Source organism: Triticum dicoccoides, chromosome 6A, assembly GCF_002162155.2.
Source record: "Triticum dicoccoides isolate Atlit2015 ecotype Zavitan chromosome 6A, WEW_v2.0, whole genome shotgun sequence".
In the NCBI taxonomy this organism is placed as follows: Eukaryota; Viridiplantae; Streptophyta; class Magnoliopsida; order Poales; family Poaceae; genus Triticum; species Triticum dicoccoides.
The window spans coordinates 5,847,642-5,862,777 of NC_041390.1; the positions used below are offsets into that span (position 1 = coordinate 5,847,642).

Here is a 15,136-nt window from a genome sequence, read left to right on the forward strand (position 1 = left end):
TTCTGTTAATTCAATGCGTAAAATTATTTAAGTCATAATAATCTGCAAACCAAAGAGGTTCTAAATATGTTTGTTTGATTAGGATTTTTCTATTTAGCGACGGCTATGGATTCAAACAAAAAAATTCCAGGCCCATAATATAAGTACCTACAAAAATAAGATTTAATTTGAAGCATTTAAGAATAATAAATATGATGTCCTGGCATTTGTGGCATTTGGGAGGGCCACTATACTAGTTACCATAACCCACGGGCGGCAGGGGAGGAAACCCTAGCCGCCGCCGAACCGCGACCCTCTCCCCATCCCTCCCCTCGCCGCCGCCAGGGCGTGTCGGCGGGCGAAGCCTGCCCGGCATGGGCGGCGGCGGGGCTTTCTCTCCTTCTCGCGAGGCGGGATCGCCGTGGGACGATTTACCCTGGCCGGAACGCGGCGTTGTGCGGGACGCGGCGACGCTGGGCTGCCACGGTGGCTGGCGTGGAGGGCTGCACGAGGCGGGCTGCGTGATGGCGGCGCCCGTCGGCGGGATCTGGCGCTCGTCGTTGGCGTTCGTCGTCGGCGGCAGCAGGACTGGCGCTCGCGCTGGTCGGGCGCGCCCCTCGTGGGGAGCCTCGGATCCATGGCGGCGGCCCTGGCTGGTGGTACGCGGCGTAGCTTCAGCGGGCGGCGCCGGCGTGGGCAGGTGGGCCACTTCCCTGGCCATGTGGATGGCGGGGCGGTGGTGGGCTTCGGCTGCGGCGACGTTTCTTCGCTGGATGTTGGTGGCCATGGTGATGTTCGTCCTCGACCCCGATCTACTCCAATCTGTATCGGATCTGGCCCTTGGTGGCTTCGGCCACCGTTCATGGGTGCTGGCCTTGCAGATCCGGTGGCTGGAAGGGTTCCGGGGGAATCTCTTGGCCGGCGTGGCGGCCACTCCGATGGCAGTGCCTTTGGGTGTTGCTTTCCTCGTTGGAGGCTTCGGAGAGGAACTCCTTTCTTCTACCCCTCCCAGGAGCTCAGGTGAAAATCTCAGACCCCCCTGTTCCAAGCAACGACGACACCAAGGTGGCGTGCTCCTTCCTGAAGGCGTTGCTTGGGGGGTGCTCAAGCGGCGGTGGAAGTGGTGGCGGTTCGGCGTCGACACATGCATTCTGGTCAGCTTCATCCTGGAGGTTGCGGCGACGTAGGCGACGCTCGTCTGGTGGAGCTACTGCCGATGGTCGAGGCATCGTCGGCAGTCTGCGCCATCAGGCTCGGGGTGCTCAGGGGGAAACCTCAGATCTGGGTCTTCCGGATCGGATGATGATGGCGTTTTATCGCTTTCCCTTCTGGGGGCATCGTTTTGGAGCAAGTGCTGGCTGGAGGGATGGTGGAGCGGTGCTTCATCTCACACATTGATGGCGGCGGAGATCGATGGCATGGCGCTGTGGAGACTCGACGTCCGATGCGCGGAGATGGGCTCGCGCAGGAGGAGGTTGCTATCTGGCGTCATGGTGACGTCGATGGCAGAGTGGCCAGACAGGGTAGAAGCCTCAATATGATCTGAAGACCTGTGGAAGATGGCGGCGACGACACACGAGTGCGTCTGACCAGATTGTCCTGGTAGGTGGCTCGGCTGGGGAGTCCGAATGAGTTTCGGCTTCCGGCTTTTGATGTTAGGCTTAGGTGAGTGGTCTGGGTAGTGGCCCAGCTAGCACCCCTTCATCATATTGGATAGGAGTAGCGGCATATGTTGCCAAGATGGTGGATTCAGACACATTGTTGTAATACTTTGTACGGTCCTCGTGAATAATCAATAAAGTGGCCGTATGCATCTCCCAGATGCAGAGGCCGGGGGTCATCCTCCTTTTCTAAAAAACCATAAAGAGGGAAGAAAAATATATTAAAAAAACTCATAAGAAATGATGATAAAAACTTCGGAACCCTAACCCTAGACGTAGCCAAAGCGGAGAATCAACGTTGCGTAAAGTTGACAGCCTACCATAGGAATAAGATGCACTGCTCTACCAAATCAATTGTCCTTTTGTTGAGCTACTCAAAGCCGGTGTATCTCAAAGGAAAAGATTTTCAAGTATGTGATGATGCCAATCCAACGTGCTTCAGTTGTTGGGTGTACATACCGCTCCCTCGGTCGGCTATGTTGTAAAATACATACACATTATTCTCTCCTGTTAAATACTAAATTTACAGTTATATACTGAGATCAGAGAGAATCAGTTCTTGTTTTAGCGCCTTGGTACGCTATCAGTGCTAGATTTTCCTGAACTGCTAACCTCAGGTAGAGTTAGAGAGGGAAGCACAGAAACGATAACTCTGAGACTTCCGATAATATAGTTCAGATCAGTCCGCTGTCAACCATGCATGCATGTCCCTTGGATGATGATAAATCTGATATCATCAATGCCCCCGTTCACATCAGTAAAGGATATTTGTCTCTTGCTTGAGCAGATGAAGTCTCGGGCACGTAAAGCACTAGTGATGTAAAGCACCAGCACAAAGAATAAGGAGATCTTTATCAATCCATGGCATGATTGCATGCCTTTTTTTTGCCAAGCCTAACATGCAAGAGGTCCAACAAGAGAGGAGACGCACACCTAGCAGCAGAACGTGGTCAGAGCAGACACCTAACTGAACACATCCAAATGCTACATTTGCTCTGCCGGTTAGGTCCGTGGCTGTGATAAAGGTCTGTGACCACTTGAAACCTTCTAGCTAGCTGCTTCTCTGGTCCTTCTATTTTCCAAAGCAACAATGCACCTGCCGTTCCCTTTTGGAGAACAGCAAGCATCTTCTCCTGGTAGCTAGTAATGCTCGTCCAACCTTTTTTAAGTTCAGGCCTAAAATAATGAACAGCAGCTTAAACCAAACAACTTTCAGCTCCGTACATGGTTTCCTTTCTGTCGTTCTCTGAACACCCACGGCCAGGAGATGAAGGGAAGGCAGGACTGATCTATCATTCACAGTACCACATACACATACAAAAGAGAATTTGGGCTTACGCTTGCAGGACATGGTTTCATCTTGAATACTTTCTGATTATTGCACGGTGCTTGAAAGTGGACGAGGCAACAGAAATATGGTGGCCACCGATCGTGGAAGCTGAGTTGTTCCCCGGACCTGCATACTCCACCGCGTGATCTGAAAGATATCGCAAATGAGCGGAGTTTTCTGGAGCCCATAATGGGTGGATTAGATAATACTCCATTCGTCCGAATTACTTGACTGTTAGAGACATCCATATAAAACAATTAATTTGGGATGGAGGAAATACTAAACCTATAGACCCGCTCATCAATGATGAGTGGGCAGTGATGCACCCTTATGCGGCTCTTAGAACATGAACTGTAATCACTATGATGACCGCCGCTAATAGTTGACACTGAATATTATGCTTAGAATTCGTCAGGTCTGGCCATGTGAAACGGTTTAATTTGAGGCTTGGTGGTTAAAGGAGAATGTGTTAAGTGAAACTGTACAGGAGGCATAGAATGAAGTGGGGCTGATTCGGCAAGACTGGTGAGGGACTAGTTGGCTATGTGGATTCGGTTTTTGCTTCCTGCAATTTGGATAACAAGAGGTCCATCACAGGTTATGCGTTCACTATTAGTGGTTTTGTCATGAGTTGGAAAGCAAGGCTGCAGCAAGTAGTTACCTAATCTACCACTAAAACATAATACATAGCTATTATAGAAGCATTAAAGAATTAGTTTGCCTAAAAGGATTGTTTTTTAGCTTCATGAAGATAACTCTTGCATTAATTTGTTTTATGACAGTCAGAGTGCTATATACCTTACTAAGGGTCAGATGTTCCATTAGAGGACAAAACACATTGATGTCAAATACCATTATGTTGAGACATTGTTGATCAAGGTAAACTGAAGGTATGCAAGATTAATACTGATGATAATCCTGCTGATATGATGGTAAAGCTAGTCCTGAACTTAGTTGGTACAACTGTTTAGCCCTAGTACTTGTTTGGCATCGAAAGTGTTTCCTTTGTCGTTCAGGGAAAATGTTCTCTTTCATGCTACAAGATGGAATTTTTCTCAAGGTAGAGTTTGTTATCTTATGAGACAAATTGATATATTACTCCTATACAAGATGTTGGAGTGTACCCGCCTCCATGGGCTCCTCGTGGGCGAAGAGCCCCGCCGAGCCATCCGTTGCTGGCTTACTCCGTGCGCGGTAAGGGAGCCAGACCCACCTGTCGGCGTCGTTCGTCCGTGCGGGGCATGTTCGGTTGTGCCAGCTGTGATGCGTTGTGGTCGCACCGTCGGCTCACGCATGGGCTCGTTTTGGCCTGTATCATTGCTCCTGTGTAATCGCTTGGGTTTGCATGTGTTGCATCTAGCCACCTCCACTAAGCTCAGTTGTGCGATTGGACCTAGCAGTCGACCGTCTCACATTCATCCCGTACGCGCGGATAATGTTTGAGGCATTGCACGTGCACTGCTATGGTGAACCTGTTAGAGAGATCTGGTGACGCGCTGCTCCGATTCTTCTTACGCTGGGAGTATTGTGTGTCTAGTGGTAATCTCATGATCTATCTTGTAAGCATGCTCTTGGGTGATCTACGCGGTACGAATTTTTTCTGTTATGCATAGTTGCATGCCATCTAGCCCAACAAAAACCCACTTTCGGTTGACATATACTTCATGTCCAAGATATTATCTACTGTCCCACTTAATTATATACACTAGTAGAAAAGGGGGCTTTGGTCCAGGCCGGGTAACCCCATTAGTCCCGGTTCAGTCCAGAACCGGGACCAATGGATGCATTTATCTCGGTTCGTGCGGCTAAGGCATTAGTCCCGGTTCACCTGGGCCCTTTAGTCCCGGTTCGTGCTACGAACCGGGACTAAAGGCTGCGAAGGCCTTTAGTCCCGGTTGGTGCCACCAACCGGGACTAATGGCCTTTGAGGCCCTTTTTCTACCAGTGTATATTCTTGTCTCACAGGAAACCTATTATGAAGTAACGGCAAACCTATTATAAATCACGACATGCATTCATCTCACAGGAAATGGATTATCCACCAACTCGCATATGTGAATAATATGGTGCCCCTTAATTATACCACAACTCAACCTTCAGGGACCAATCTCCGTTATCCCACTTGATGAGTTCAACATGTTCAGAGCGCTAGCTTGTAGACATCAAATAGATGGAAGCACATATACATATCATGGGTAAGGTGAGAGATGAACCAGAGAGATTTTAGAACAAGAGGGAACTTGAGGCAATGGGACTGAGTCACTTGAGGAACATAGGAGGCGCGATTAATACCATCTCACCAGTCTATAAGAGGCGTGATTAGCTTATGATCTCGGGACTGTCGATATGCAGCAAAAAGCCTGGTTGATGCAATTTGAGAGGTTATTTTGACAGACCCCAAAAATTCTTTTTGTTGTTTCATTTTTGGTCAGCAACAGAATGCTCTTTAATCTGACTTTAGATCTGTTACGTGGCCAGATGTGCAACTGCCTGTACCACAAGATAAGAGCACACCACCAGGCACCAGCCTCTGTTTTTTGTTTGGTCTGCATCACAAGCAGGCAAAATGCTTCTGTCCTGTGCAGTGGCGGAGGCAGGAATGCGTATAATCTGATGTTGGGGAGGGCCGGCTGCAGGCAACAGTAAAAATATATCACTGTTTATATGCATAATACAAAGGAAATTAGGATGTTGGGGAGGGCCCGAGCCCTGGCTGGCCACCCCCCTGCCTCCGCCACTGGTCTTGTGTTGCTACATTTGGAATCTAAACTTTGAAGATAGCAATCAAAACTTGGAAGATAAGAAAAAGGTGAGAATTTGGCGTGCCGATTTGGTGCCCCAACTAGAAAATAAAATCAGCGAAATGCCCACATTGTCATTCAAGCCAAGATCATTGTTGGACAATAATCAGGTATAGCTGTTGATTTATCAACTTTTACACCGAAATCCCCTGCTTGTCAGCAAAAGCAGAGGTTGTTATTCATGGTGAATTTACACATGTTACACACAAAACCGCAGACATCATTGGATTTGGAGGGGCCACTTGCTCATCATCTTTACTGTGGATGCCGACTGTGGCTGGGTGCCGTTCCAGCCAGCCAAAAACTGTTAGAGAAGGCGGTCCAGATACTCGTCGACAGTGGTGTACCTTAGATCGGGGTAAAGCTCGGTGGCCTCAACACCAAACGATGGCTCAATCTCGAAGTTGGCCTGGTCGCCCCGGACGAAGATGGAGAGCGCGAGGGACAGCAATATGTTCAGAGGGAACGCCGCCTCTGCATGAATACATGTCAAGAGGGGTCAGAGATGCAGCTGCAACCATATACTCCCTCCGTCCGAAAAAGGTTGTCCTTCAAATGGATGAATCTACCATCAAGTTAGTGCTAGATACATCTATTTTAGAAACAAGATTGGGACAAGTTTTATCGGACGGAGGGAGTACATGTCAGGGCACAGTATCGATGATTGATGTACCCTTGATCATCTTGAGGAGATCCGCCTCCGGGATGCGCACGACCTGGAAAGTCCTACCCACTTTCCTCTCCCACATCGAGATGACCTCTTTGTGGGACACGACGTTCGCCGGCGGCCTCATATACAGGATCTTGTTCAGGGTTGTCGGATCGTCGACCGCCCTCACCGTGTAGGCGGCTATGTCTTCTTCCACCACAAACACCGCTACATCCATCAAGAATCAAAATCAACAACGACGGTGCGAATTTGCAGTGGCATGAAACGGGATAGGCGTGCTTACCTTTTGCATCTCCATCGCCTAGGACCGTGATCTTGGCGGACGGAGGGCCAGCACCAACAGCGGTAACATCGCCGATGCTCGGCAGGTAGGTTTCGGCGAACCCATTGCAGCAGACATATGTATGAGGTATACCCTCTGCCTCAATCAGACGGCGAAGGCTGACTTTACCAGCGTACAATGTGGCCGCTGGATCAACGGTGTGAACCCGCTCTACGTCGGAGCCGAACTCAGATGGGAGGAACCTCTGTACAGCAACTACTAACTAAGTGGTGAATCTGTAGCCATCGTTCCATCAAGTAAGAACACAAGCTGTGATAATCTGACCTTCACATTGCCGGCCTCCTTGATTGCCATGACAATTCTCGGCTGCTCGGCGAGCTGACGGGGCCCCACGGCAGAGATGACGATGTCGGCACCCTTTATGGCATTTACGAGGCTCCCATGGTCGAATAAATCTCCCTGGTCATCAGGCAGTAAAAAAGAATCCACACAGAAAAACAGTGAGTAGTTGAAAGACAGACAACAGAAAATGATACTAATCATATACCTTGATGAGAGCGACACCTGAATCAATGAAGCTCTTGAGGAGCTGCATCTTGGCTGGATCAGACGGTGCAACATCCCTGATGAGGACAGAGGCCGGGTGGCCACGGCGGGCACTCGCCGCGACGATATGCTTGCCTATGTGACCCGTGCCACCAATCACAAGGACCCTGCTCCTCTCCTTCTCCAGCGCCATAGCTCCTGATTCAGATATCGAACGCTCTACTAGCTTGGGTGTGCTGCAAGGTCTTGGTTGTGATTTCAACTGGTGAGAGGTATTATATATGATGAAGCTGACAATTCCTACCTACAACAAACCCAACCCAATTGTTAAGTTTCAACAACCCCCACCTTCACTTTAATTCTTTCAACCTTCCTTTAAGAGCACATAATATCTGCTCTGCCCATGGACATCACAACAGACCCACCAGCACAGAAGGAACTCATCCACACATATGCATGGTCACTGCAATTATAAATCATCCTAAATGCACTTCTAGGCCTTATTTAACCTCGGTGATTGTGAGTTGTGACATCTTAAAATAAAATAGTGCATGCTTGTACCTTGTTATTTAAACTACCATGATGACGAAATATTTGCAATAATAGTCACAACAAATTAAGTTATGTACGACATAATTTTCCTCCTAAAGCATAGGTGGTGATATTTATGTGAAGTTTTTGACAGAGAACGCATGGGAACCATATTTATGTTAATCATCATAAGTACACAACGGGACTCAGGGGCACAAATCTGGGATATATGGGAATGCATGCTCCCGTCACATAACTATTACCAGCTACTACACAGGAAATGCATCTCATTACTACTGCTCTTCCTTGATGGCTTCATAACTAGCAATGCAGATACCATCCAAAAAGTCACCTGATGTTTTCTCTTCACGTGGCATTCTATTTCCAGCAAAACAGAATAAAAATCAGGATGGACATAATTAAGCAACAGAATATCAAATGGGCACCAAGACAATTGTCCAGAATTCAGTTTTCACTTGTGTCATACTCGATGCATTATTAATTTAAGAATTCCATGCTTAAACATAACATCAAAATTTTGGAAAAGCCCGATCATTAACAATCACATGTACAATATAGCTTGAGGCCCAAAGTTGAAAGTTAAGAAGCTGACCAGTGACTGCTGCGGCAAATCACACCATGATTCATTTTGAGGAATGAAGCTAAGGTTTCAGGCTGAATTGATTTGTGTATCAGTAGTCAACGTGATTAAGTTGATAAAATGATGCATTTGTTCCAGCAACACAGTTTCATTTTTCAGAGAAGCTCCGTATGGAGGATCCGGGTTAAGTGCCTTCATCCTAGCCAGGGCATATTTTCATTATACAGTTCAGAGTCCAGCGAAACAAGGCGTTCATCATATAAGGAGAAATGGCACGCGAGCACACGCTACCGACTGCCAGCATGGATCATTCACTTGTCACTTGTGTCATATAAAAAGAAAATTTGCATCGTGATATATCTGAATCAGAAATCATGCGTTAGCCCCAGCATATATAACATGTGCTATTAATTTAAGCAATGCCATCCTAAAGCATAACACCATAATTTGGGGGGCAAAAACTGACTATTAACAATCGCATACATTATAGCTTGGGGTTCACCGGTCAAAGGTACCAAGAAAAAAAAACACGACTGCAGCAGAAAATTAAACCATGATTAATTTTGAGAAACAGGAAGCTATATTCCAGACTGGATGAGTTTGTGATGCTATTTCAGTACAAATGGTCAACGTGGTACTAAGGCTAGGCATTCTTTAGTAGTTCATTTCTTATACATGATGTTTTCGAGCTTTGTAGGTCTACATGCAGATCAGAAAGCAGTGATACAGCAGAATGGACAGTCTATGGAACTAAACAAAGTTGTTTTTCAGCAGCACCACAAAATATTGTTATGAGACTATATATGGAAGCATTAAGAAAAATAACCATTCTATAGAATCATCTGGCGTAGCATGATACTTCACTATATATTCACCAAAACTAGTCAGCCAAGCGGTCAAATATTTTGCAAGTTAATCGGACAAAAACCAAATGATTCTTTTTCTCCGTGTTTTCCTACTTTTTTTGCTTTTCTTTTGATTCTTTTTGTTGTTTCATCGGATTTTCTTTTTTTATATAAATTCTGTTTTCTTTGGTTTTCTCTGTTTTTTTCTTTTTTTTCTTTTTTCTTCATTTTCTCGGTTTTCTTTGTTTCTTTCTTCTGTTTTCATTGATTTTCTTCAGTTCTCTATTTGCCTCTTTCTTTTTCACCGGGTTTTTTTGGATGCTTTCTTTTTTGCATGTCTTTCCTAATGATTTTCATCGGGTTTTTTTGGGTTTCAAAACCTTTTTGATCGACTGTGGATCCTGTTCCGCTACTGAGAAACAGCGGAATTCTGGTCTCTTGCTGCCCGGAGCAACGCTCTGATTTGCAACAAACCTCTGTCAGCCTCTGACTGGGAGGGCTGAATTGACTCTGCTATATGGGCTGCAGATGCTAAATTTTGAATCGGAGTTCGATATACCTGCGGGGGCGGAAAGAGTTGATGTCGACTGGATTCCGGAGCCCGCTGACGTGCTCTCTCGTCGAGTGCTCGCTGAAAATTCTCCAGTCGAGTGCGCTCGGCCAAGTTAGCCAAGCGCGCATCCTCCAAGGCCCGGGCATCTGGGGTTTCTCCAACGATAGGAGTGCGGAGTGCATCCATGTTTCGGCAGCGAAGCTCCTCTCGCTGCACTGACGTGAGAGGCTCGGGGAGATACTCTTCGTGGGGACGCGACGGGTCGCCTCCATCCGCGTCTCCGTCGGCGCGGGGAAAACCGGGAGGACTGTGTGGCCCATCGATCACCAGAACCTCTGCCGCCGGGTCACTGCTATCGCATTCGGATGCGGTCTCTGCGGAGCCAGTCGACAGGTCGAACAGGTCGTAGAGGGATTCGTCGGGCTCGATCGCCGCGACTTGTGGGGTGGCCGACTGGCGGGCCACCGCATGCCTCACCCACCTCTGAAGCCTCGACCGACCGGAGCGCTTGCGCCGGCGAGAAACAGGGCGGGGAGATGCCACAGGAGCCGACCGATACTGGGTCGACGGCTGCCGCAGGAGGACACCACGGACGCATGCGCGAAAGTGCGTCGCCCCGCGGACGGGGAGTGCGTCGATGTCGAGGGGAGCCTCCTAAAGCCAAGCGGAGTCGTCGGCGATGAACGAGAGCGCGCCGAGACGGATCTCGCGGCCCTCCACCAAATCTCCGCCCGAAACCATGATCAAAGAGATCGGAAAAAATCGCAACTTCTCCAACTAGGCGCTAAGACTCCTGGCCCCACGGTGGGCACCACTGTCGTGGTTCTAACTCTGATAGTGATGTAGGGGGGTATGTATGGAGAGGCTAGATCTTAGCTATGGAGGAGTTGTAAGCACACGAGGATTGCGAGTTCAGGCCCTTCTCGGAGGAAGTAACAGCCCTACGTCTCGGTGCCCGGAGGCGGTCGACTGAATTATGTGTGTGTGAATAACAGGGGTGCGAACCCTTGATACTAAGGAGGGGGGGTGGCTTATATAGAGTTCGCCAGGCCCCTCCAGCCCTCAGTAATGCAGGGTTTAAAGTACATTAAGAATGGGGGTTACTGGTAACGCCCCTAATAAAGTGCTATGATGACCATAAAAGCTACTTAATGACCGACCGTTTGCGTGCGGAGTGACTTTAGATCTCCTGGCAGTTGAGTGGTTGGCTTCGTGGTCGAGTGATAGCTTCGTGGTCGAGTGTCTTGAATCCGTCGAGTGGGATACCTCCAAGTTGATTGAAAGGTGACTTCTTCTAGGGATGTCCTTGAGTAGGGCACTTAGGACAGGTCCATGCCCCTACCCTAGGTACGTAGCTTCATCAGGGCGCGCCCCCCAAGGCCCAAACCGAATTGGTTTTAGGTAAGGGGGCCGGCCCCCTCTATCCTTATCCACCTCTCCCTTTCCTTCCCCTCTCCTACTAGGACTAGGAAAGAGGGGGAAAACCTACTTGGAGTAGGATTGCCCCCACTTGGGCGCGCCTCTCCCCTTGGCCGGCCCTCTCCTCCTCCCCTCCTTCATATACAGGGGTAGGGGGCATCCCATAGACAGACAATGGATCTTGATCCCTTAGCCGTGTGCGGTGCCCCCCTTCACCATAATCCACCTCGATCATATCGTAGCGGTGCTTAGGCGAAGCCCTGCATCGGTAGCATCATCATCACCGTCACCACGCCGTCGTGCTGACGAAACTCTCCTGTGGAGCTTTGCTGGATCGGAGCTCGCGGGACGTCATCGAGCTGAACGTGTGCTAAACTCGGAGGTGCCGTACGTTCGGTACTTGGATTGGTCGGATCGTGAAGACGTACGACTACATCAACCGCGTTGTTCTATACCAAGAAAAAAAAATACGACTGCAGCAGAAAATTAAACCATGATTAATTTTGAGAAACAGGAAGCTATATTCCAGACTGGATGAGTTTGTGATGCTATTTCAGTACAAATGGTCAACGTGGTACTAAGGCTAGGCATTCTTTAGTAGTTCATTTCTTATACATGATGTTTTCGAGCTTTGTAGGTCTACATGCAGATCAGAAAGCATTGATACAGCAGAATGGACAGTCTATGGAACTAAACAAAGTTGTTTTTCAGCAGCACCACAAAATATTGTTATGAGACTATATATGGAAGCATTAAGAAAAATAACCATTCTATGGAGTCATCTGGCATAGCATGATACTTCACTATATATTCACCAAAACTAGTCAGCCAAGCGGTCAAATATTTCGCAAGTTAATCGGACAAAAACCAAATGATTCTTTTTCTCCGTGTTTTCTTACTTTTTTTGCTTTTCTTTTGATTCTTTTTGTTGTTTCATCGGATTTTCTTTTTTTATATAAATTCTGTTTTCTTTGGTTTTCTCTGTTTTTTCTTTTATTTCTTTTTTCTTCATTTTCTCGGTTTTCTTTGTTTCTTTCTTCTGTTTTCATTGATTTTCTTCAGTTCTCTATTTGCCTCTTTCTTTTTCACCGGGTTTTTTTGGATGCTTTCTTTTTTGCATGTCTTTCCTAATGATTTTCATCGGGTTTTTTTGGGTTTCAGAACCTTTTTGATTGACATTTTCTGTTTCTATGTGTCGTTTGTATCGTTTTTCTATGATTCTATGTATATTTTTCATGTCCCTGCGAAATATTTATTTTTATACATGTTAAATTTTTTTAAAAAAAATCATACAATTATTTTTATGCCTATATTTTTTATACATAAAACATTATACATGTTCACCATTTCCAATACATGATTAAAATTTATAAATATAATTATTAATATTTCTTTCATATACATGCCTCATGTCTATGGTTTTCATAACCATTATACATTCTCATATACATCTGACACATTTATTTCATAGACTCTCAAGAAAAATTCAAATATACGATTAAAACTTTTTTATAATGCCTCATATATTTTTATATTTTTTTTAAATGTATGAACATTCGAAAAATTCACAAACATTGTTTTATGCCATCAAAAGAATTATATAAATTTTGAACATTTATTTTATGTACCTTTAGCATTTTTCAAATATATGATTAACTTCACAGTAATGTGCCTACATTTTTTAAGAACATGAACAATTTTCAAATGCCACAACATTTTTCTAATATCCTATCAATATTTTTCATATAGATTTCAAACATTTATCTTATATATGTTTTATTTTTTAAAATATATGCTTATATTTTTATAATGTCATATATAAATTTTAAAATCATAAGTATTTTAAAAATGTCACAACATGTTTTTAATATTCTATCAACATTTTTTAAATTGAGACATCAATTGTTTTACATTATACTAAAAATATTAGAAATCTTTATTTATTTTTTTCTTATTTATTTAATTTTTAAATAAATGTATTTGCAATTTTTTTAGGAAATAGTAATAAACAAAAAGGAATAAAGGACCAAAGGAAAAAAAGGAGAAAAGGGAGAAAAAATGAACTTACCTTGTATATACCTGGGCCGGCCCATTAATTGGTGAACGCTGAGCCCCTGACGCGAACGGTTGCTGACACTCGCGTCGTGTGATGCATAGTCTATTTCTATTTTGAGAAAAGGCGATGTATAGTCGCAGCCTCTTATTTGGTCCATGCACAATTCTCGTCCATAAGTGTCGGTGTTTCATGGGCCCGTCGGGCCTGTATTCCTATGGGCTACCATGGATGTCAATCTTTGACTTCCTCTTTTCTTCTTCGATTTTTTTTTATGTTAGAGTGCTCTAGCCTGCGACTAAGAGTCGATTTTCGTGTGCTCTAGCTAGGTTCAAATGGCTCTCGTCCTATCTTACTGTGCACTGACGCAGGGGATTTATGGACTCGCCTAGGGGCTATTCAGATCATTGACCGCCAGTGGACATGTCGGGGTCAGCAATTTTTGAGCATATTCTTTCACTTCCTAATGAGAAGCTTGTTATACATCCAAAGTTGACCTTCAAGCAGATCATTGTAGTCGGAGGTTGGTACGTGTGATGGTTCCAGAGACAAATCACTCATAATGAATATGTTCTGCCAGCTTGGAGATGGTCTCTATCGGTATTTTATCTATTGCTAGAAATCATTAACTACTTCTCATTAACTACTTGCCACATAAACAAAAAAAAATTGGAGTGCGCTATGTTACTAGCTAAGTTACTCCCACTATGACTAGCCTTAGGATGCATCATCACGATCACCTAGTGCCCCTGAAGTTAAGTGGACTAAACCAGACCCTCGTTTTTCTAAATTAAATGTAGATGTTGTTTTTTTCCAGATGAAGGTGTAGGAGTTGTGGCTAGTATTTTTGGCAGCTCAATTTAAATTCATCCCAGTTGCAACAGATGTGATCACCTCTCAAGCAATGGCTATATGCGAGATGGATTAGCCCTTGCCTATTCTTTTGAGTTCACTCGAGTGGAGACGAAATCAGACTCCTTAGAGGTTATTAACTACTACGATAGGCAAACAAGATGGTGGCATTCGGCTGCAGCAATCTTTGCACAGTGTGTGGGTATTAGTTCCATGATCGGGAAGGTCATTTTAAGCATTGTTATCGTTCTTGTAATCAAGCGGGTCATGTGCTAGCGAACTTTAATTATTGTAAGAAGTCTTCCTTTAGTTGATTGGATGAGCCACCTGGTTCTGTGGTGAGTAATCTCGTAGACGATGTAAATGTGTTTTGATCTTAATGAAACTAGCCATGATGACCTTTTGTAAAAAGAAGAACAGTCGATTTTCTCTCTCGGAACTAGGCAGACGGTAAACGACATCCACACATGCATCTCTCATCAAGTCTCGGTGACTGACCGGCGACTTCAGATTCTAAATCGCTGGTCGATGCACTGCAAGTTTCTGTCAGTTTTTTCTTCTTCTTTTGGCCAGTTCCTACCCAGTTACTAGCTACTTGGCCAAATGCAGTCCGCATACTAGTATTATTATTTCAAACGATATATACGAGTAGTATTTTTTCAATAGAATATACGGGGCTATGCAACATGAGAGGGGCGGCTTCGGGGCCGCCTCCGGGGATCGCCTGCGTTACCCTCTCCGGCGGGAGGAGGCGCGTGGGAGGCCGGTTCTAGGCGTTGGCCGATGAAGGCGCCGGGGACTCGGACGACGACGATGGCGACTCGGATGCGGGCCGGCGGGCGTGCCGTCTCCCACCCCTTCCGACGCGATTTGCGAAGCCCTTAGGATTGGGTACCCTGAGGACGAGGTGGCTATGCTCGTGGATCAGGCGATTCCTTCGTACGATCCGGCGAGGGTAGGTCGCGGGCGGAAGAAGAGATCGAGATCGTCCGGCGCATAGTTCATCGACGTA

General features: G+C 45.9%; 1 protein-coding gene across 3 annotated transcripts; it reads right to left on the reverse strand.

The window, feature by feature from the left end:
• Positions 1–5,822: 5,822 nt before the first annotated feature.
• LOC119314378 (isoflavone reductase homolog IRL-like) lies at positions 5,823–7,502 on the reverse strand. 3 transcript variants are annotated; one of them, XM_037589096.1, is made up of 5 exons: positions 7,272–7,502; positions 7,049–7,183; positions 6,725–6,968; positions 6,445–6,648; positions 5,823–6,245 (listed from the first exon to the last, which is right to left on the reverse strand). In XM_037589096.1, exons 1-5 carry the CDS (start codon positions 7,461–7,463, stop codon positions 6,079–6,081), a joined length of 942 nt encoding a protein of 313 aa, XP_037444993.1. In that variant the 5' UTR covers positions 7,464–7,502; the 3' UTR covers positions 5,823–6,078. The 3 variants fall into 3 exon arrangements, with proteins under 3 accessions (XP_037444993.1, XP_037444994.1, XP_037444995.1); XM_037589097.1 differs by having other exon boundaries at positions 7,289–7,480; XM_037589098.1 differs by having other exon boundaries at positions 6,129–6,320; positions 6,413–6,648.
• Between the last annotated feature and the right edge of the window lie 7,634 nt (positions 7,503–15,136).